Source organism: Xenopus laevis, chromosome 9_10S (genome assembly GCF_017654675.1).
Source record: "Xenopus laevis strain J_2021 chromosome 9_10S, Xenopus_laevis_v10.1, whole genome shotgun sequence".
NCBI lineage: Eukaryota > Metazoa > Chordata > Amphibia > Anura > Pipidae > Xenopus > Xenopus laevis.
In genome coordinates, this window is record NC_054388.1 from 103,253,286 (window position 1) to 103,274,767 (window position 21,482).

Genomic DNA, 21,482 nt, shown 5'->3' on the forward strand with positions numbered 1-21,482 from the left:
TCAAGTTTATCCTCTCCCCTGATAAATGGTTAGGGACCTATTTTGGCCTGTTCAATCAACCAAAAAGCTTTTTCCTGTTTTCTATCTAAATGAAAATGTTTGTATTTTCCATTTATAGAAAATATTATAGAAACATTTTTATTTATAAAAATTAATTTGGGCGTAAAATAGCCAAAAACCGGGCCAAGTGGTAAATGCGGTTGTTGGGGATAAGCTATATTTTTTAAAGTCTGGTGCTTTCACCAATTTGTATGAATGTGAACCACCCCTTTAATTCCCCTCTACCTGAAAGGCACCAGTCTGAGATTATACCTTTATATATGATAATAGCACAGGGCTGCACCGAACTGGCAGCAATGAATAAAGCAGTAATAACATTAGTCTTGATGGATCTGAGCAGAAAATCAGAGAATGGCTTCTAAAACTGGGATCAGAGCAACAAGAGACATGGCTGTTACTATATACTGTATATATATATTTATATAGAGAGAGAGTGATTATCTGTATTTGCTTCAATAACTCGGTGCTGCCACGGTGCAGTGTGTTTTATTTTGTGACTTCCTGTCACCTCTTTACCTAACAAATAAAACCCTTTAACTGTAAAATACCAGCCCTCTTCCTCTGTAAGCTCATCAGAGCATAGAGACAGCCTGGAGGCAGATAAAGTAATCCGTGCAGACGGGGGCATCTGCCGAATGGTTCCCAGCAAAGAGGCACGTAAGATCTTCTGAGGGTAAGAGCTTCTCACTGGTTATACCCCTCGGGTAGGTTAATATCAGGGTGGGGGGGGACAGCTTTAGGATGATGACGAGAAGCATTGTAAAACAACAGACTATTCACTAATAGATAATTGCAGAGGATATGGGGGGTATACTTTGAGATTTCAAGGAAGAAGGTGTTAAAGTCATAATGGCAAAAGGCATGGAAGTCTCTCCCTGAAATTGTTGTACCTGCAGATAAAATAATAATAGACTATTTTTAAAAAGTGATCCCGTTCTCAGTCTGGTAACTATAGGCCTGTTAGTTTGACATTGGTGGTAGGAAAGCTTGGATGAGATTAAAAGGAATACATTTTTGAATACTTTTCAAATCACATGGCTACGAGTTTGTGCCAGCAGTTGATCTTGCCAGACAATTTATTGCCTTGAGATCAGGATGGCAATGGATGTGATTTGCTGCCTTAGACTCTGCCAAAGCATTTGTTACAGTACCACACAAACGTTTCCCGATTATTGGCCTGCATTATATTATTTTTGCTTGGATAGAGAACTGGCTGAAGGATAGAGTACAAAAATGGTTGTTATTAGTGTTGTTAGTGGAGTACCACAGGGGTCTTTTAATTTTAACTTGTCTATTAATGACCTTGAGGTTTGTATTAAAAGTACAGTTTCTATTTTTGCTGATGATACTAAATTGTACAGAACTATAAGTTCCATGTGGCATGGTTACTAAGTAGCATGTGGCACTTTTGGCTAAAGACTGGGCAGTAAACTGGCAAATTTGGTTCAATGTTAATAAGTGTAAAGTTATGCACTTTGGTGACGAGCCCTAAGCTTAGCTTCTCAACAGCTGCTCAGAGCCCACTGAGCATGTGAGTGTCACAGACACTTTCCAAGATGGTGACCCCCTGTGACAAGTTTGAAGTCCTGGAACATTGCTGCTAATGAGAAGCTGAAAGTTAAGGCTGGTGCAATAAGTTCATTATTTAAGAAAGACATTTTTAGCCGTATTCATTTTTATGATTTAGTTCTCCTTTAATTGAGATGGATTTGGGAGGAGGAGGTTGTGGATAGCAAACTGTGCAACTCTAGGCCACTAAAGATGGCAGTTGGATCGCTTCGGAAAATGAAGCAATCCGAGTGACATCCCGCCGGCGATTCACATTCTAGCCAGAGGGAAGGCATTTCTGGGAGATTAATCTTAATCTTCCCAAATAGCAGTGTAGGGGCCCATAGGGTTAATGTGTCCCTATGTCTTTAATTCCCTACACCTCCTAATCTCCCTAGTTGCTGGGCCATGTAGCTAGATGTAATTTGCATAGCTGTGCTATTGGCCAGGAGGAGCTGTGACCATGTCCTCTCACAGTCTGGTATATCTTTGGCCTCTGGATGTTGATCCAGCTGGGTGTGCCCAGGGGAGCCTGGGTACAGCAAGGCCCAGAAAAGCCAAGTGCTCTAGAAGGACCTCTGGAGAGATAAGTCTGGGAGCAGGAACCCTGTGAATGAGGTTCGCTAAACAGAGTTATATCTGTCATAGAATCTCTAGGAGAATAAGGTAGAGAGGACAGATAGTAAGAGCAGTTGGAGCTCCATCGAGGATTGTAGTAGGGAGTAGCTTCCCAAGACTTTTGAATTGCCTAGAGTGAAGGGGCCACAGTGGATAGTAGAAGGTTCTCCCTGACCACTCCACTGGGTGGGAGCCGGATCACTTTGAGGTATATTGCAGAAGAAAATGGATGTACTACTTGACTACCTTGCCTGATGGAAGTCACTGCTGTGTAATGTAACCTGTTTCAGCCTGCTGTGTGGCATTGTGTATGCCTTGTACCTCTGTAAGCAAACCCTGGGCTCATTTGTCTTGTACAATTAAACTGTTATTCGTTTGGTTTCTCACAAGAATCTCCTGGCGCCCATTATTTCTATTTGGTGTAGCAAAGTAGCGTGAGAGTTGTAGTTAAACTACTCCACCTGGGAAATCTTCCATGTAGCGAAAGCCCTAGCCTGAAGTGTTCTGAGTCGCGTGTAACCCATGCGTTACAGCAGTGTGTGCCACCACCCTTAGAAGTAAGTATCTATTTAATCAAAATGTTTAATTTGATGGATGTGTATATTTTGCTATTTTTTGCCTCTGCTATTATTTTAATAAGCAACAACGTAAATAAGAACGTCATTGTTTCACTCTATGGGTCAACCAAAATCTGTTTCATTCTTGATTGGTACTTGGCTAATCAGGATTTCCTGATCAACCTATGAAAGCTTCTCCAATAATGAGGCTAGGGGATGCCAGGGAGCTGTGAACTTCCCAAAAGACCTGGCGCAGAGATAATGCATTTAAATAGGGGGCCATCTGTATTACCATTAGTGCCTATGGAGCACGGTGGCACAAAAATCATCGTAAATCAACTTCCAGAAGGGTTCGAGAGTCAGAAAAATGTATTTCAAGTAATAGATGAAACCTGTGACACTGGGCTAGCAACCATTGGCACATTCACTGTTTTTTTTTAGTACACTCAGAAGGTCCTTTCCACTCTCACCTGGTGATGTTCTTTCAGGTTTTGGATCAAACCGTGAGATCTCTTCACTGACCAACACTGGCCAACAGACTCAGTTGCATAGATATGGCTGATGTTTGTCCATCCTATCCAGGGATAGAACTGGCCGCCTAAGGACACACTCTCCAAGCCTTTCTCATCTCTGCATGACTTCTTGGTACAACTGTCACACACTGCATGTTGGTGACTCCCCTCAGCTGATATGGAGGCAACAGCAATATACAACTTAAAGACTACAGAAAGGGATGAACTTCCATTTAAAAAAGGGGATATTATAAAGGTAAATGCTTTGGTCACAGACTGGGGGGCAGATTTACAAAGAAGCCAAGTGACTATTCACTTGCGTGAGCACCTGCAGGGACATCACCAATTTGCTAACAGGCGCAGGCTACCGAGTCGGCAGCTTATTGGCCCGTGTATGGGGCCCCCGACGGGCTTCTCTGATCGAGATCTGGCCGAAAGTCGGCCAGATCTCGATCGGATGGGACAAAAAATCCCGTTGGATCGCGGCCGCATCAGTTCGTTGATACGGTCTCGCGATCTGACCGCCCGTTCCCATTCGTTAGGATCCAATCGTTGGGCCCTAGGGCCCACGATCGGATCAGCCCAATATTGCCCACCTCAAGGTGGGCATATCGGAGAGAGATCCGCTCGTTTGGCGACATCGCCAAACGAGCGGATCTCTCCGTGTATGGCCACCTTAAGTGCGTAAAAGCAGCTAGATCTTCCTCAATCTTCAGTCACTTACATCATATCCTGTGTGCCGAAAATGCATTTAAGTTCAAAAAGCGCTGGCGACTTTTCCTTTTTTTGAAGCAGGGTTGCCTGCAAAAGTCCTGACTTAAACTTTTTCTGTAACCGGTTTTCTTCAGACATTTCATAACATAGGGAACCTTCATTTTACAGTGGGCTCATGTGTAGGGCATTATATTAACTCTCTTGTCTTTATTAAGGCTCCCTGGACAATTGTAATAAAAAGAGGTAACTTCAAGCATTTGCAGCAACAGTTATAATAAAGACGGCCATACAATTTTAAATTACCCGCCGTATGCAAATTGATGAAAACACAAGATCACTAGCGAATATTTCGCTAGGCACAAATGAACGCTAGCGCATCTTCACTACGAAATGCTCGCGCAGCGTATTCATAGTGCATTTGCACCTGGTGAAGTTGTGCGAGGTAGCTGGCGACAATTCACCCTTTAGTGAATCTACCCCTGGGAGGCAGCAAATAAAACAGGACTGTCGAGTTGTTGACAATTTATTGACAATTTATTGTGCAAGTTGGACATAGCCAAGTTAGAATAAAACATGATGCACCTGTAATTATCAGATGGCCACTTTTGAATAGATAATCTCAGAAAATACAAAAACAATAGCTGACATTTGCTTACATGGGTCCCTGTTTGGAGAACAACAAAAGAACTATTTTAGCCTTAGAGTGAGTTTTGTGTTGTTTGTTGGGTGCAGACAGGATGTTTCCAATCTCTGCAAACACAGCACTTTGGCGTTTTCCTGCAGCGCTATTGTACTCATCACACGCTGTCATTTATGGTTTTTTTATGTCTTTTGTTACAGGAAAGATGAAGGAAAGAGAGAATGCACACGTGTGCAAACATGCAAACACACACACACACACACACTCTCTCTCTCTCTCTCTCTCTCTTACTCTCAAGGCATAACTAACCCTTATACTGTAACTTTAGGGGAATGTAGATGGGGTGCTATGGGCTATGCATGAGTGAGGAGCAGCAGTTGCAATTAGGAAAGTATACACCAAGCATAGAACAGCAACAGTTTTGCTTCATATCCATGCTGCCCAATGTATGGCCCTTAAAGTGGACCTGTCACCCAGATACAAAAATCTGTATGATAAAAGTCCTTTTCAAATTAAACATGAAATCCAATTTCTATTTTTTATTAAAGCATTCATAGCTGTTGTAAGCGCATTTAAAAATCTCAGCTGTCAATCAAATATTGTCTGCCCCTCCTCTATGGGCATAGAGGCGGGGCAGACAATTACTTTCACTTTCCATTCAGCACTTCCTAGATGTCACCGCACTCCCCACATTCCACTCCTCTCTTTTCTCCATTTAATAGTGTAGCCAGGGCATGGGGATGATGGTCATCAGGTCCCCCATTCTGGTGCACAAACAAGATTCTGAAATGATACAAGGCTTGTCTTAATAACAGTGTCCACAAAATGGCTCCAGCCTGCTTGCCATAATTTTGAAATCCCAGACTGAAGGATACAAGATTCAAATCATTTATATAGTGTAATAAAAGTTAATTTTGCTTGACTAATGTGATAAAATAGGATTTTTAATAATTTTCTTGGGTGACGGGTCCCCTTTAAACTGATTTGATGTACAGCACCCACACCCTCAGACAGATTCTATAACAGCAGTAGGAACCCTATATATTCATCAGTACTACTTTATTTGAATAATGGGGCTGTTTGCACCCTGCCATCTTAAAGTGGCCATGGCTGTCCAGATATTGTCAGGCTAAGGATGCTGGGAGCTGTATTTTACAGCAGCTTAATTGTCCCATGTGCGCCTCCCTCTTGCTAGTGCTTCCCCATTTCTCCACATAATGCCATGACTAATGCAAGCCATCTTCTGTTCTTCAGATTCTCAATATGGAAGATGACCAGAACTGGTTTAAAGCTGAACTTTTCGGAAGAGAGGGCTATATTCCAAAGAACTACATCAAATTGAAGCCCCATCCGTAAGTACATTTCAAGCCTGCCTGGTCTTGTTATTTCCAAACCTCACCCTTAATTCACATGCATTCTCCACCAGTTGCACCAAAGGGGGAAGGAAGGATTGAAACCAATTGATGGAGGTTCCATCAAAAACGAGTCAATAATTTTATGAAGCCTAAGTAACATCTTAATATTTGCACATTCTGTACTCTGCACCATTTCCCCCTAAAGTTTTTTTCAGCTCAATCATAGAGCCAAATGCTAGTATTCTAAAACAAGACTGACCAGCTGGTGCTCCTTCCAGGAGATAGCCCCCAACATGCTCAAGATCTCCATTTACCTATTTGCATGACATCAAGATTCTAGAGCGGAAAACTGGCCCAATCTTGGACTACATTGTCCTAGAAGATGGATTTTATTGAGTCCTGATGATGTACATTGGCAAGGGCTTTAGTTTTCAAAAGAGATGTTGGATACGTTTGACGTTGAGTTTTGGGGACATTAGTAAGGTGTCAGTTTCCAAACATTACCTTCTACATGGGATTTATGGCCTGTTGGTTTTCTCAACAATTAATGGAAATTCAGGTAGTTTTTCTAATAAAAGACCAAGAAAGGTAATGTCATTGAGGGGTTCCAAGTTTTTCACCACCCCAATGATTCTAGTTGTTACCTGTTGATTTATTTCTTTTCTTCAAAAAATGCACCAACCTGGGGAACTATCTGCTGAGCACCCGCTCCGCTTAAACCCCTGCAGAGGATGGTAGTTACACCACTAGTTGGAGTCCAGTTGTAATAGCCAGTGGCATAACTCCATGATCTCCAGGTCTCCAAGCAGACATTTTTTTCTGGGTCTCCTCTACACCATTCACACACTTGAAAGCATGACTTGTGAGGCACACATACATGTGAACCATGATGCACTCATACAGTTTTAACAACAGTCCACACTCCTCCAGTCTGTCCTTTCACAGCACAGTAAAATAGCATAGGAACAAATAGGAGGGGTTTGTTTTACAAAGCTCATTATCTCTTTTTTATTTTTCATTAAGGGAAGGAATTTAGGGTAGAAATATAAACAGATTTTGTGACTTCAGTATAAAGCTGCTTGGGTCAGACATGTCTGTCAGCCTGTAAGGAGACAGATACTGTAGAGGTTTGTGGTGTGAATGTGGTCACTAAATGCTATTTGCCTGCTCATGGGCTCTATACATGTTTCTATATGAGATCATCATGTTAATATACCAGCCCACTCAGTGGAAAAAATTCGGACAATTTCAAGCAGAAGGAACAACCGCACTCTTAGACTGAGACGTATGGTGGTGGCCACACAATTGCACTTGTGCACTGTGGATGTGATTGTGTGTGGGCTTTGCTTTTGCACCAGACAGTAACCATACATTTCAAAACATTAAAAACAGAATCATTAATATCTTAATGAGCAACTTGGTTTCAGCCAGACATTTCTATTAAACAGAGAGACAATGGAGTTCTAGGTAAAACTGACCTCAGTTATCCCATTGTTTGAAGAGTCTAAACATGAAAACAGAAAGGTGCAGTCAGATAATACTTTCCATATCAATTGCTTTTATGATTTTTGTGACACTTCCGAGCTTTTCCTGACCCATTGGTGTTGTGTGTTCCATGTCCCAGGTGGTACGCGGGCAGGATCTCCCGGCAAGTGGCAGAAGAAAGACTGCTGAAAAGGAATTTTGTAGGAGCCTTTTTGATCAGGGACAGCGAGAGTTCCCCAGGAGACTTCTCCATCTCTGTCAAGTAAGTGAAACTGATTTCTACTTATTATTCGTGGCCTCGCAAGGGGACCTAGGGCGTCAAAAACAATGCAAATGGCATTAAACATCTCTTAATGGAGTGGTTCACCTTTATATAAATTTTTAGTATGTTACATAATGTCTAATTCTAAATTTTCACTTTGCCTCCATTATTTATTTTTTTTTATAGTTTTTGAATTATTTGCCTTCTTCTTCTTCTGACGCTTTCCAGCTTTGAAATGGGGGTCACTGACCCCATCCAAAAAACAAATGCTCTGGAAGGCTACAAATGTATTGTTATTGCTACTTTTTATTCCTCATCTTTCTATTCAGATCCTCTCCTATTCATATTCCAGTCTCTTATTCATAACAATGCATGTCATTTGAATCCTAGCAATTGGATTTACTGAAATTGCAAACTGTGCAATTGAATTAAAAAGTAATTTATGAACCCCAAATAATAACAAATGAAACTCAATTGCAAATTGTTTTAGAATATCCCTCTCTATATTATACTAAAAGGGAATTTAAATGTAAACAACCCCTTTAAAATGCCTCTAAAGGAGAATTAAAGCCCCATTCCTGCTTAAATCTGACCCTACCCAACAGCATTTATGGCACTTTTCATAAAACATAGTGGTCCACAGTACATTTTCCTGGCATGCAGTGCCATATTGTGGTTGGCAGCAGCAATCTTTGGCTCTAGCATATACAGTTTTAGGCTCCCTGGCAGCCATTGCCGCGTATGTGTATGAGCATTGAAGCCAACCTTACCCATGCTTCTGGTCAGAGCCTAAAAACCAGATGTGTGAAGACACCAAGGAGAACCTGGAAGAAATGTGACAAATTGTGTATAGCTAGTGCCCTGGCCAGTAGTACCCAAGGCCTACACTGAGAGTTCCAATATGGTGGTTGTGACACAGAGAACATGAGATGGATGATTGGTTCATGGAGATCTGAAGTTTGTTGGTTAGTATAATCACTAATTACTGGATTGTTGAAGGTTGGGGTGTCAGTTCTGCACTGTGTTGTACCGGCTTTGACACAGACAGCTACTGTATGTGATGCAGTTTGGGTGGCCAATGAGATATTGAGATACAGTGATGCCCCAGGAGAAGGCTAGAGCAGTCACAAAAACGGGATGCTAGTAAATATGGGTATATCAATTCTATAAACACTAGGGCCATGGGTGCTGTACAGGGGCTGGAGCGATAAGGGTAATGGCAAGGTTTGTGCCAATGCCATGAAAAAGCAAAAATACAGTAGAGCGATAAGGGGTGCAAAGTTGCCCCTTTGTCAGTTCAAGGTGAGGTCTGTGCCAGGTCTGGACTGGGATTCAATATAGGCCCTAGCATTTCAAGTACACAGAGGCCTAACAGCCCACACCAGCCCACTTATTAGTGACTGTCTACGGCAGTGATCCCCAACGAGTGGCACTTTGCCCCCTTACTTGTGGTGCCCACCATATTTATAACAGGCTGAGTGACAGCTCTCCCTATAAATAAGCTGGCTGTGGTTAAACTTCAAAACTCCACCGTCTACCAGAAGTTATATCCTCTAGCAGATATACATCAGGGCACATAGATTGCTCTCTGCAGCAGGGGAATGTACAATGTACCCTCAGATACAACTTTACAACCTGAAAGGCAAAACTGTGCACAACGTGCAAAAGTAGCTGTTTTACAGTCCACAGGGCAAAACAGTGCCAAGAGGTGCAGAGATTTGTGCTGCAGTCTTCCATTGCGGATTCCACCATGGGAAAATCATCTCATTTTCCACCAGAGGTCAGTGGAGCTATATATACATCAAAATTAGCCAGCACTCACGTTAAAAAAAAATCAAAGTGTCTGGGCGCAGTCATAAAATATAGAATAATCGAACAACGTCTGCACTCTCAGGTCTTAAAAAGTGAAAAAGGTTGTTTATTAAAAAGAGCTGATGTTTCGGCAAGCACTCTAGCCTTCATCAAAGTGAAAATAATTTACTGCTGTGTATCTAATTAAGGCCAAATGGTGGGAAAGTGCATAGAATGACATCATGAAAGATAATTAGACCAAAGTAAGACATGCATATAATTAGCTACCAATTAACCCAAACAAATCCCCCAAGAAGAAAAAAAATCTAAATATCATGTGGCAGCACTAAAATATCTTATCATAACTAAGATATACTTTTAAATCATAAAATATAATGTGTGTGTGTGTGTACCTGTTTATATACTGTATATATATATATATATTATGGAAAGGTAAAGGAGAATGAAGGGGTCACTGTACATAATTACTCAGACTGAGGGGAGAAGACCAATCAGATCTGCTCAATGTTGCCTATTATCTGGGAGGCCAAGCTGGCAAACATTGGCTTGAATAGGTACCTTGCCAAACCCCTGGATCAACCCATGTATGCCACAGGATAGTGTGATTTTTATAAAGAGGGCAAGTTAAAGGAGAAGCAAAAATACAGAGGCATTTTATTGCCAATAGATTAGCTGCAATAGTGCAAGCTAGAATGCTACATTTATTCTGTAGAATGTTTTACCATACCTGAGTAAAAAGATCTAGAAACTCTCTCTGTTTGTTTAGGATAGCAGCTGCTGTATTAGCTTGGTATGACATCAGTTCCTGCCTGAGTCTCTCCCTGCTCACTTATAGCTCTGATTATAGCAGAGAAGGGAGGGGGAGAGGAGCAAACTGAGCATGCTCAAGCCCTAGCCCTGGAGATTTAAGCTGAAAACAGGAAGTCTGATACAGAAGCCCATGAGTACACAATAGAAGGAAAAAAATGTAGTGTTTCTTTTGACAGATGACTCAGAGCAGCATTACTTTGAGGGTTTACTAGTATATTTAGAAGGACCTTTCTGATAAGGCTTACATAGTTTTAACCTTTCCTTCCTTTAAGTATAGTGACATACAGGGGGCAGAATTAGAGTGGATTGTTACTGTGGCCTGTAGAATTGAAGGAAACTGTTTTTAAGGGCAGGCTGGGGGCATAACTGGGCAGATTGTTTGCAACAATGGCCTCTGGATTTGTTGTAATGACAGGACGTCAACCCTACTTGGACCCAAGCTCTTCCTAAATCTATAACAAAATACAAAATGTGTCCTCACTTTTAGGCATACTAGGCTTCTCAGAGTCCAGATCTTTTGACCCTGGGGCACTGTAATGCCCAATTGCCCCTCTCCCAGAGGCAGAGATTTTATTTAATTTTGGTGTAAATTACTCAGCAGTCTGAGTGGTTTAGAGAAGGGATACATGGCTGTCCTTTCATGGATAATTGTAAAAGCAAGATGTGTGAGATATGATAGCAGTGGGGCTAAGCTGGGGTGTAACTACAGGGGAAGCAGACACTGAAGCTGCAGGAAAGGCCTCTGGTATAGGGGGGGGGGGCCATGAACCAAATTAATAAACAATTTCAATGTAAAAGAATCAACCTCTCGGGATTAGTAAAATCCAGTAATATTATGTCAATGGGGCTACTGCTCCCATGGAAGGTCTGCTGGTGGCACATTATCAGAGATTCTCTCCTGATGAAAACAAATGACGTGGCCATTATCTCTTATCTGAGATCAACTTTGCCCTCACGTGTAAAGAGGAAACAAGAGCAAATAACACCATGACATTAGGCTGATAAACATAGCAGAACTTCTGCTTCAAAACAATGTAGAGGTACTAAGTGGCTGTAATCATTGTCAAATTAGTAATTCATTTTCAAGTTAGGCATACACGGCAAGATCAGATTGAACCATGATGGAGGCTAATTCATGCCCACAGGGCGAATAGCACATTAATTTGCCAATGGCATCCTACTCTGATGGGATTTTCCTACTTGCCAAATTTTGGCCAGATATCGGTAAAGTGGGCCTATTGGAGCTCCCTTAAACCTGCTGCTAGCTATTAACTGATTAGATGGTCCAGGGATAACTGAATATACAAGTGGCCTCTAAACAAGAAACTGCTTTGCACCCTTGTATGTTGTGGCTCTGGTATCAGCTGGGCAGAAGGAACCACTGTACCACTCACAGTGAAACCCCCATATTCCTTTTTAAAAGGACCCTTCTTACAAAGGGCTCCCCTCCCTAACCATGCCTCATGGTCTCCTGCGTGTTGCCCACTTTTCCTGTACCTAACTAGTGCAGCATTCTTGATTTTGACCACACTTACTTGCATCTCATCCATGTTCAGCCTCACTGGCATTAATCGCCAGGGAGGAGCATAATCAATGGAAGCTGATTGGGTATTGATTTTTACTGCTTTTGTTTCTGGTCCTGGTTCTAATATACCCTTTAAATCTGTAATCCCCAACCAGTGGCTCACGAGTTGTTCAACAACCCCATGACTGTTGGTCCAAGTGGCCTCAAAAAATAAGCAGGTGCTTGTTTTTGATTTCCTGACTTGGAGGCTTTTGGTTGAATAAAGCCAGTTGTACTGCCAAACAGAGCCTCCTGTAGGATGCCAGTACACATAGGGGCTACCAATAGCCAATCACAGCCCTTATTTGGCACCTCTAGGAACTTTCATGCTTATGTTGCTCCCCAGTCATTTTTAAAATTGAATGTGGGTAAAAAAACAGGACCCCTGCTTTAGATAATAAGGAAGCCATTCTTGTGGCCCTGAAAACTCAGTTTACAGTCTATAGTGCTCGGTGGTGTATTACTTGTGCTGTAATTCCAATGATCTCAGGTGCTTTGGATGATATGGTTGATATGGTGGGGGCTGTCCTCAAACCCTGGAATCAGTATTGTATACAGAGGGGGTGTTGGATGGGTGCAAAACTGAAAAAAAAATCCTATCACTTGTCTGGTCCCTATTTGCAAGAGGAAGCTGAGCTCACTGAATCCTATTTATATTTACATGCTGCTCACCTTAATGTCACCCATTTCCTTGTGTTGCAGGGTAACATTACTTTATGTGAGAAAACCCCTGGGCTTCACTCCAGTGTTTGGGCTCCAGTCGGAACTTGTTCAATTGGATTTCATTTTATACTAACCTATAAACATTATATGGGAGTGTGTTTTCCTTGAAACCCTTCCTCCCTGAGGCCACTTTTTATCTGCACATCTGCTGCCTATGCTGAAATGTAATGATAATAATAATAATGATATTGCACAAAGTGGAATCATTCTCCAGCTTGGGACTCTTTGGCTGAAAAGCTTAATACCTCACTCTGGTCCTAGAGACAGCTGGGGCATTATCAGATTTCTAATACTAGGGCATCATTGTGAGTCTGGGCTGAAGAGCTTACAGCAGTGGGGTATCTAGAGGGTTATGGGCCCTGGTGGAAATTTTGCCCTGGTGGTAGTGTTAGGGGACATTTGAATGGAGTATTGACAGTGAAGACTATAACAATCACAATTACACAAAAATAAATGGGGTTTCCCTTTCCTAAAGTCAGAACCACGACAGCCTGAGGGCCCCGTGCTGATGCCCCTGCCCTGTGAGATGCCGCATGTTAGTTGTTAGCCCAAGGAATGTTGAGCCCTGTTGGCTCACTTCTCTAAACACACAAATGCAGCCACCCACACCAAATGCAGCCTCCATCCGCAGGCTGTTCCTCTCTATTCCCTGGTGACTTCAGCAGTATCACATGTGTCAGAGCTCCTTCACCCACCCACCTACACATTATATATATATATATATATATATATATATATATATATATATATATATATATATATATATATATATATATGATACATTTTAACATTTATATATACCAGGGGTTTACAGAATACCTTGGTGCACATGAGGAGGATAGATTGGGTACTCTGGTTTCTGACTATACAGGTTGGTTAATTGGTTGCTGATAAATTCACCAAAGTGCGTGTGAACGTGATAGGGATTTTTCGATTGCAAGCTCTGCTATAATCTCTGTAACATCAAGGTGCCAACTAAATTAGATAACTATATAACGATAGATTATTGACATTCTGAGCCCTTGTGGCGTGCTTGTTTGAGTAACCTGAACTAAATGGCCCCGTTCACCTTTAACAGAAAGCCACGGTGTAAGTCCTATAGACCTTTGGGCCCAAAGATAAGATGTGCACACACCTGGCTTCTGTGCATATGGCTAATGTATAGCAGCTTTTGTCATGCTACATGTCAATTAAACAGAGGAGCGTGAACCAGTTCAGTTGCGCCAACAGCAAAGATTAGGCCTAACTGCTCCTCATTACCAAAACAGTAGGGCCCAGGACAGACCTGAAGCTTGTGTGGCCCTTTGATGTCATGTTTTATCATGTTGGATTGTGGCGTCAGCCGGCAGCCGGTCTCAACACGCACTGAATGTCTGACTCACTGATCAAACAACTTCATTCAAGCCATAGGGCAGAAAGGAAAGCGTGCGTTGCACAATTGCTGGAGAGAACTGGACCAGACTTATATCATAGATATCCGGGCAACCCAAATATGGCTCCATGTTAGGTAACACGCTTTTAAAGGGAAACTGATATCACCCACTGGTTTGAGTTGCCACTGCCAGTGGTACACATTCGTGCTGACTACAGTGTCATGTTCTCTCTGTACAGTCTATGAGCCACTTTAGAGGGTAGTTATGTCTGTCCCATGCCTGCTCCCTGCCATTATTCCCGGTTGTATAAGCCACGCCCTCGCTGATGTCATCCCACTGCTTAGTCACACCCCCTGCTGGTTTACCGTGAGAAGGTTATTACACGTAGAAAAAAATGAGGCTTGCCATATATTTAATTATAAAAGCAATAGCCACTAGTATATAATTATACAGTTATCATCATCATCATTCCAATAAACAAATATAAAGGCCTCATTATATGACATTCATGATATATTAATGATATCCAATAAATGGCAACTAAACGGAAAGGGATGGGTTTGCACTGTATTTTTATTAAATACTACAGGGGGTGCTGGGAGATGTAGTCCATGGCTGAAGGTTTACACGTGAGTCAAGCCTTGAGTGTATTATACTGTGTTCACAACTATTTATACTAGGGATGCACCAAATCCAGGATTCGATTTGGGATCCTTTTTCAGCAGGATTCGTAATTCGACAGAATCCTCGTGCCTGGCTTAACCGAATCCGAATCCTAACTTGCATATGCAAATTAGGGGTGGGAAATCACGTAACCTTTTGTTACAAAAGGAAGAAAAAATGTTTCCCCTTCCCGTGCCTAATTTGAATATGCAAATTAGGGTTCCGATTCGGTTCCGCATTCGACCGAATCTTTCATGAAAGATTCGGGGATTCGGACGAATTCCAAATAGTGGATTCAGTGCATCCCTTTTTAATACATTTTTGTCTGTAACATACACAGTCATTAAAAGCAACGAACAGTATAGGGGCACATGATTTGTGAATGCCGCCATAATTCCCCATACAAATGAGAGCGAATAAACGAGAGCTGGATTTTTATCCCCCTTGTTCCCATGAGGACTGATGCCATCCGTTGGTATGTAGTTGGTATGTAGGAGAAAGAATCCAGCCAATACCAATACAAATACCGCCGAGTGCCAGAACGTATCCATGTTTTCCATGTTTATATCAACACAGGGCTGTTGTTTCAGGACTGCAGCCCGGGTTCACCTGAGCAACAGCAGAGCAGATGAGAGGGAGGTGTGGTGGCACTGTATGACCTTAGAAAATCAGGTCAGAGCCTCTTTCTGTATTGGGTGTCGTTAAGAGGACTCATAACGATCTTTTGTTATGAATCCAGATCACTTCAGGAAGTAGCATGGCAGCTCCAGCCTCCTGCTTTATCATAACAAAACCACATCTACTTAGGTGTAATTTTCAAAACCTGCCAAAGTCAGCTCCAAAACTAGCCCAAAATTAGCCAAGAGGCACTTCAAAAGTAGCCCAAAATGGCACAATATGTGGAGTGAAAAAAAGTCTAAAAAACAAATGAATTTATATGAAAATATGCCTTTTTTTAAATTTTTGCATTAAGCAAAATGGGACAGATTCACCCGTCACCAGGGACATAACTACAGAGGGGGGCCCAGGAGGTATAGGGGCTCCATAAGGCCCTATTATATATGTAATTTCAATGAATATTGGTAAAACAATTCAACCTTTAGACATTTTGGTGACCAGAAGATTTTTACCCCAAAATTGTCTGAAATTGAGGAAAGTCGATAGAAAATGAGAGAATGGCTGCGAGACTGGGGTGCAGAGCCCAAAATCTGGTAACTCCCGACTTCTACACAAGTCAGTCCCATTGCATGCTGGGTATTGTAGTCTTACATTAAGACATTACCCAACATGCATTGGGAGACACAGGCTTGGCACATTAGGGCAAGAAAAACACTTTGGCTGGTTTCCAAAAGTAAAAACCAGCCCAAAAAGTAGCCCAAATCCGTACCTTGGCTAGTTTGTACTTTCAAAACCCTCCTGGGCTTTAAATTAGTAGCCCAATTTAGCTGGAAAATCTGGCAACCCTGATCTACTTCTACATCCACTTCAGAAAAAAAGCACTGACTCACTGATATAACCGCTGCCACTGGTTCCCTAGCAACAGCCGACAGGCCTGAGGTTAGGTGACACTCATGCTATGGCAGCCATCTTGTCTCACTCAACCTGCTAATTTTCGCTCATACCAATACCCCAGGCTTCTGTCACTTGTCATAACAAACACCCACAAATATGTCTGGCAATGGGAAAGACAGCTTTGTCTATAATTCCCCCTAGTTTACATAGTGATATATAATGAAAGTCAGCGCACAGCGAGATATAAATGCATCTGGTTATAGAGGGTGTTAATAATAGGGGTAACAGTTGTGGGCACCAAAAAGATACAGTTGTAGGTAAGAGGAGTGAGGGGGTCACAGACAAATTGGGGAAAGATGGCTGTTTAACCTGACTTCTGTCAGCTGATGCTGAAGTACCATTGCTTTGCCCTGCCCCCTCACGACTGAAGCTCCTGCATCTGGTTCAGCTTCGGGAAAAGAATTTAATCCTTACTGACTCCAAACTGACAACCATAGAAACCCCTGGATCAAAGGCAGGACTGGACTGGGATTCAATATAGGCCCTACCATTCCTACTACACAGAGGCCCAAACAGCCCCCACCAGTCCACTTAATAGTCACCTTCTCTGGCAACTTACAGTAGTCTCTCTGGCAATTGCCAGAACACACAGTTTGCCAGTCAAACAAAACCCACCGAACCTCTAGTCCAGTGCCTTTACTTGCCCTCTCCTAATGCTGCCAGCTGCATTATTATTTGATTATTTATTAGTCTAGTAGGGGGCGTGCAGATGGGCCAGCAGGTGATTCTGTGTTGTAAAGGGACTGGTTGGAAATCGGTAGGGTTTTTTTTTTTTTTAAAACTTTGGTCTTATAACTAAAACAACGTCTGTAAGTCAATGGTTTCTGTTCAAGCCCCCCTTTAAAGTTCCAATCTTTGGCCAGGGCCCATTCATTCACTCAGCCACACATACAGTATAAGAATATCTGAGGAAGTGTATACATATTCATCCCAAATCTCACTCTAACTGACTTTCAATCTTTGCTTCCTGGTGTATCCAGCAGAGCAAGTGGCCACTCTTCCCACTTCCTGGCCTTCAGGTAGGGCCTCCTCCATTCCAATGCCATAAGCCCACCACCCTTGGGATACCACCCCCATAATTTTGAAACCTTTGCAATAAGGCTAAAACTGTTTGAGTCTAATCAGGTAGACCTGTACCCAAATCTAAAACAGCATCATCACCATCTTCACAACTACCCAATCCAGCCTGAAACAGCAAACCCACACAAGCCCATCACCAGCAATAAAACCCAAAATGACCTTATTATAAAACTAGAATGGGTGGAAAGATAGAAAAGGTATCCTGTGCCTCTAACATTCCACCCACCCTTACCCATTTCTGTATTTTTCTTTACCCTTACTGGGACTCATCAGAAAGCCAAATATCTAGGGCCCACACACAAAAAATTAGATGGAGGCAGTGTCTAATGGTATAAAGAATTATATAGCCGTATGGTGGAAATAAGGAAGGGAGAAAGGATATTTTCACAGACTGGGTTTTCACTAAGCTTTGATCCCCTCTGGATGGCCACTCTTAACCTGCTTACAAGGTAAACCAATGAACCCATTCTCACAGTTTATGGACTTCCTAAGCTTGGGCCCTATAAATCCTAGACCCTATAACCCTAGAATGTTAGTGCTGATCTGTAACATAGATAAAGCAATAAAATATCATGGGTTTGCTTGTGAATGAAGCATGTCTGAGAAATACCCAACCTGCTACACCAGCCAGAAAAAAATACTCCTATCAGGATTGCGAATACAAGGGTTGGGATGTGCTTGGTAGAACAACTGCCGCTCAGAATCTTGGATCCCTAAAACCGGGCCATCCAGTCAGGATAGCTGGAAATTGGGAAGACCCAACGCCCAAAAAGAAAAGCTAGGAAATGAGGCAGGACCGTAAGTGATGACTGGGCTTGGTTGGGGGTGGCAGAGTTATGCCAATAAGCCACAAACTGGCTAAGTAAGCAAACATGTTGCTGGTGAGTCACATTTCAGGTGCATGTGTGTGATGGATCCACCGCCCTGCTTGGTCTGCTTATGTTCCTGTCTCTAAACAACCTGCTGTCTTCTTTTTTAGCAGATGCAAAGGATCAGTCAAATGCAAAAATTCTATCCAAAATTCAACATTTCTAGTAAGTCTTAGAATCAATTGTTAATGTTATTGCCACTGAAAACACTATCTATCAGTGTTTACTGCTGGTTCTGACCCTTGAAACATGTAGCAGAAGCCAGATGATGAAGAGACTTCAAGGGACATAAGCGGCAGTACAGAAAGGGGCAGACAAATATTGCTTTCTATATGGCGATGACTTTTACAGATAACTAGAAATGACACCCCCTTTGTAAGGTGATTTTACTTCTCAGTCCCCACCCAAACTTTTGCTCAAGTAAATTCTACCTTTAGGGAGCTCGAAACACACCATTGCCTTGTTACTGATGTCCCGGCTTGTGATTGGCGAATTGTTAAGTATTGATTTTAAGCTTGTTTGACCTAGTTTTTAACCAATCATTTTGCTAACAAAATTGCCCAAAAATATGACTAATGAGTAGTTTCATCAGTCCTTGTACAGAAGAGTGAGCCACAGCTGACATTCCACCATAAGGTCTGGATGCAGTGTTGTCGGACTAGGGTGTTCCGAGGGGGACAGGGGCATTATTCTGGTATGCTCTACCCAGGAAACACTTTGCCTTTAAATAGCAGGACAAGGAAATATATTTAAAGTACAGGCCTGCAAAAGCCTGTTATATAATAAAAACTATATTTACACTTTATGTAGGACCTAGTGGATTTGCTTCCAGTGCTACCCTGTAATATGTATTTTATAGGGGCCCACAGTCCTATAATAAAGGTGAGGTCTGGCTACCCTACTAATGTGGCAGACCCCTCCTCTGGTTACATAGTATTTAATCTGAGAGTCAGCATTAATCCATAACAGCTGCGTCGCTATCTTCTTATTTAACCAGCAAGGTTTTTAATTACAGTAAGGGTGACCCATTAAATGACTGGGCAGTGTCTGTGCAGAATAGGCTTGTGGGCTGGCACCCTAGCTGCGTCTAACCTGGCACACGTGTCCCTTTCTGCTGTCTCATTCTGGGATTACCCAATGGCTTGCGCCTCTCTATTGCTGCTGTAAAAGGGGGATTTGCTTTATATAGAGCTGAACATGACCTTTTTTATTAGGAATAAACTGCTTATAAAGGGCTTTTTACATTCTTATGGCAGAAATATGGGAGGTGACTTGTTATTTTACTACAGTAAGAACCTTCTTTGGGAACAGGTATAGGACAGTTCCACACCTAGCCATTGACTACAGGTGGGAGTAGTAAATCCTGAAATAGTTCTTAAGAGCGTTTTATAGTTGGTACTTTGATGCCATGTCTGGGGCTGGTCCCCTGAGGTGACACATTACCATAATGTGCCATCTACTCATTCTGTAGCCCAGGAGTGCCCATACTTTACTTATGTGAGGTCTACTTTTAGTGATGATGTCCCATTATGATCTACATCCATAAAACCATTGTTAGCATTCTGTTCCATGGAAAATATTACTTAATTATTGATTGATGGGAAAATGTATATTGTTATATTTAACAAACCACAATTTATTAGGTAACCTTAAAGGAGAAGGAAAGGCTAAAATTAAGTAAGCTTTATCTGAAAGGTCTATATAAATACACCAGTAAACCCTCAAATAATGCTGCTCTGAGTCCTCTGTCAAAAGAAATACAGCATTTCTTTCCTTTTATTGTGTACTCATGGGCTTCTGTATCAGACTTCCTGTTTTCAGCATAAACCTCCAGGGCAGGGCTTGAGCATGCTCAGTTTGCTCCTCTCCCCACCCTCCTCCCATCCCTGCTGTAATCTGAGCTCAGAGCTGTAAGTGAGCAGAGAGAGACTCAGGCAGGAAGTGATGTCACACCAAGCTTATATGGCAGCTTCTATCCTAAACAAACAGAGACCGTGTCTAGAGCTGTTTACTCAGGTATGGTAAAGCATTCTGCAGAATAAATATAGCTGTCTAGCTTGCACTATTGTGGCTAATATGTTGGCAATAAACTGTCTGGGACCTTTCCTTCTCCTTTAACATAATAAATATCTGAATACAAATCATGAAATAGGAGGGTGATATAGACAAGCTGTTTGTTGACAGTATCTTGAAATCTACTGATCACCAGCTAAAGGTCTGCCGGTAGATCCCAAACTACCTTTTGGGCACCCCTGCTCTAGCCCCATAGTACTTCCCAACAATGCCTGAAGGCCATTTGGAGTGAGACCCTCCAGACACAACTGAAAGCCCAATTTTCTGCCCTAGACTTTCTTGGAACTATGACTGAATGGCAATATTTTCCTATATCTGTAACACTGTTATGAGCAAAGTAGGGGCCCTGAACAAAGATTGGTCCTCCGAGGATCTCTTCAAAAGAAAAAGTCCAACAAGTCCATTTCTTTTAATTCAATTTCAGTTTTTTTTCTGATAGACTTTACAAGAGTTTTCATGTGATAAACAGTAAGATGAGTTTTTTTTCTCATTGAATTGCATTTGGCTCCATGGGAAAATCTGTAATTGAATTAGGCGTGTAACTCATCAAATTGGTCCTGGCCCATTATATCTGTCTCGAGAACCAGTTATTAGTTTACAATTAATTATGCACCTCATTTTAATTACTAATAAATGCCAGGAAAGTTTTTAAAGAGGATCATGGACACCCACTCCACACAGGAATACATGACTGTATCCAAATATTGCTCAATAAAAATAGGAATTTTAGAAAGTCTCATGTGCCCTGGAGTTACTTATGTACCCCTCATCACACCCACACACACCTATAGTAGTAAAAAATTCGAGGGGTTTAAAGTTGCCCCATCTTGGACATCTTTTGTGTCCAGTGGGGCTGCCTCATCAGGGGCCCACACACAGACACACACCTCTCTGGTCCCCCGCCCTCCCCACTGCGCCACCTCCATGGCGAGCCCTCCAAGCCGTAAGCCCTATCTGCCCACCTACCCCCTCCCCACCGGTGCGTACGTTCTTAACTTTTCTTGCGGACGAGATCAGGGTGGGCAGGGTGCAGCACACTGTTTGGAGCAACTATGAGGAATGGGCCTGGGCTGGTGGGATCCTTGAGGGTCGCGGCCCACCAGGTTTTTCTCCCGGTGTCTCATCAGCCCAGTCCGACCATGTTTGTGTTTCAGTGGCATTGCCTGGGCTCCATAGCCTGACGAGGATAAGA

The 21,482-nt window shown here is 42.2% G+C and overlaps 1 protein-coding gene across 1 annotated transcript in view; it reads left to right on the forward strand.

The window, feature by feature from the left end:
- Positions 1–632: 632 nt before the first annotated feature.
- grap.S (GRB2 related adaptor protein S homeolog) overlaps positions 633–21,482 on the forward strand; it is a 39,485-nt gene continuing 18,635 nt past the window's right edge. The window contains exons 1-4 of the mRNA XM_018239292.2: positions 633–733; positions 3,272–3,551; positions 5,904–6,001; positions 7,629–7,751. Of these exons, the coding sequence (XP_018094781.1) occupies positions 3,474–3,551; positions 5,904–6,001; positions 7,629–7,751 (299 nt within the window). The 5' untranslated portion in view covers positions 633–733; positions 3,272–3,473. The remainder of the gene's footprint in view (positions 734–3,271; positions 3,552–5,903; positions 6,002–7,628; positions 7,752–21,482) is intronic.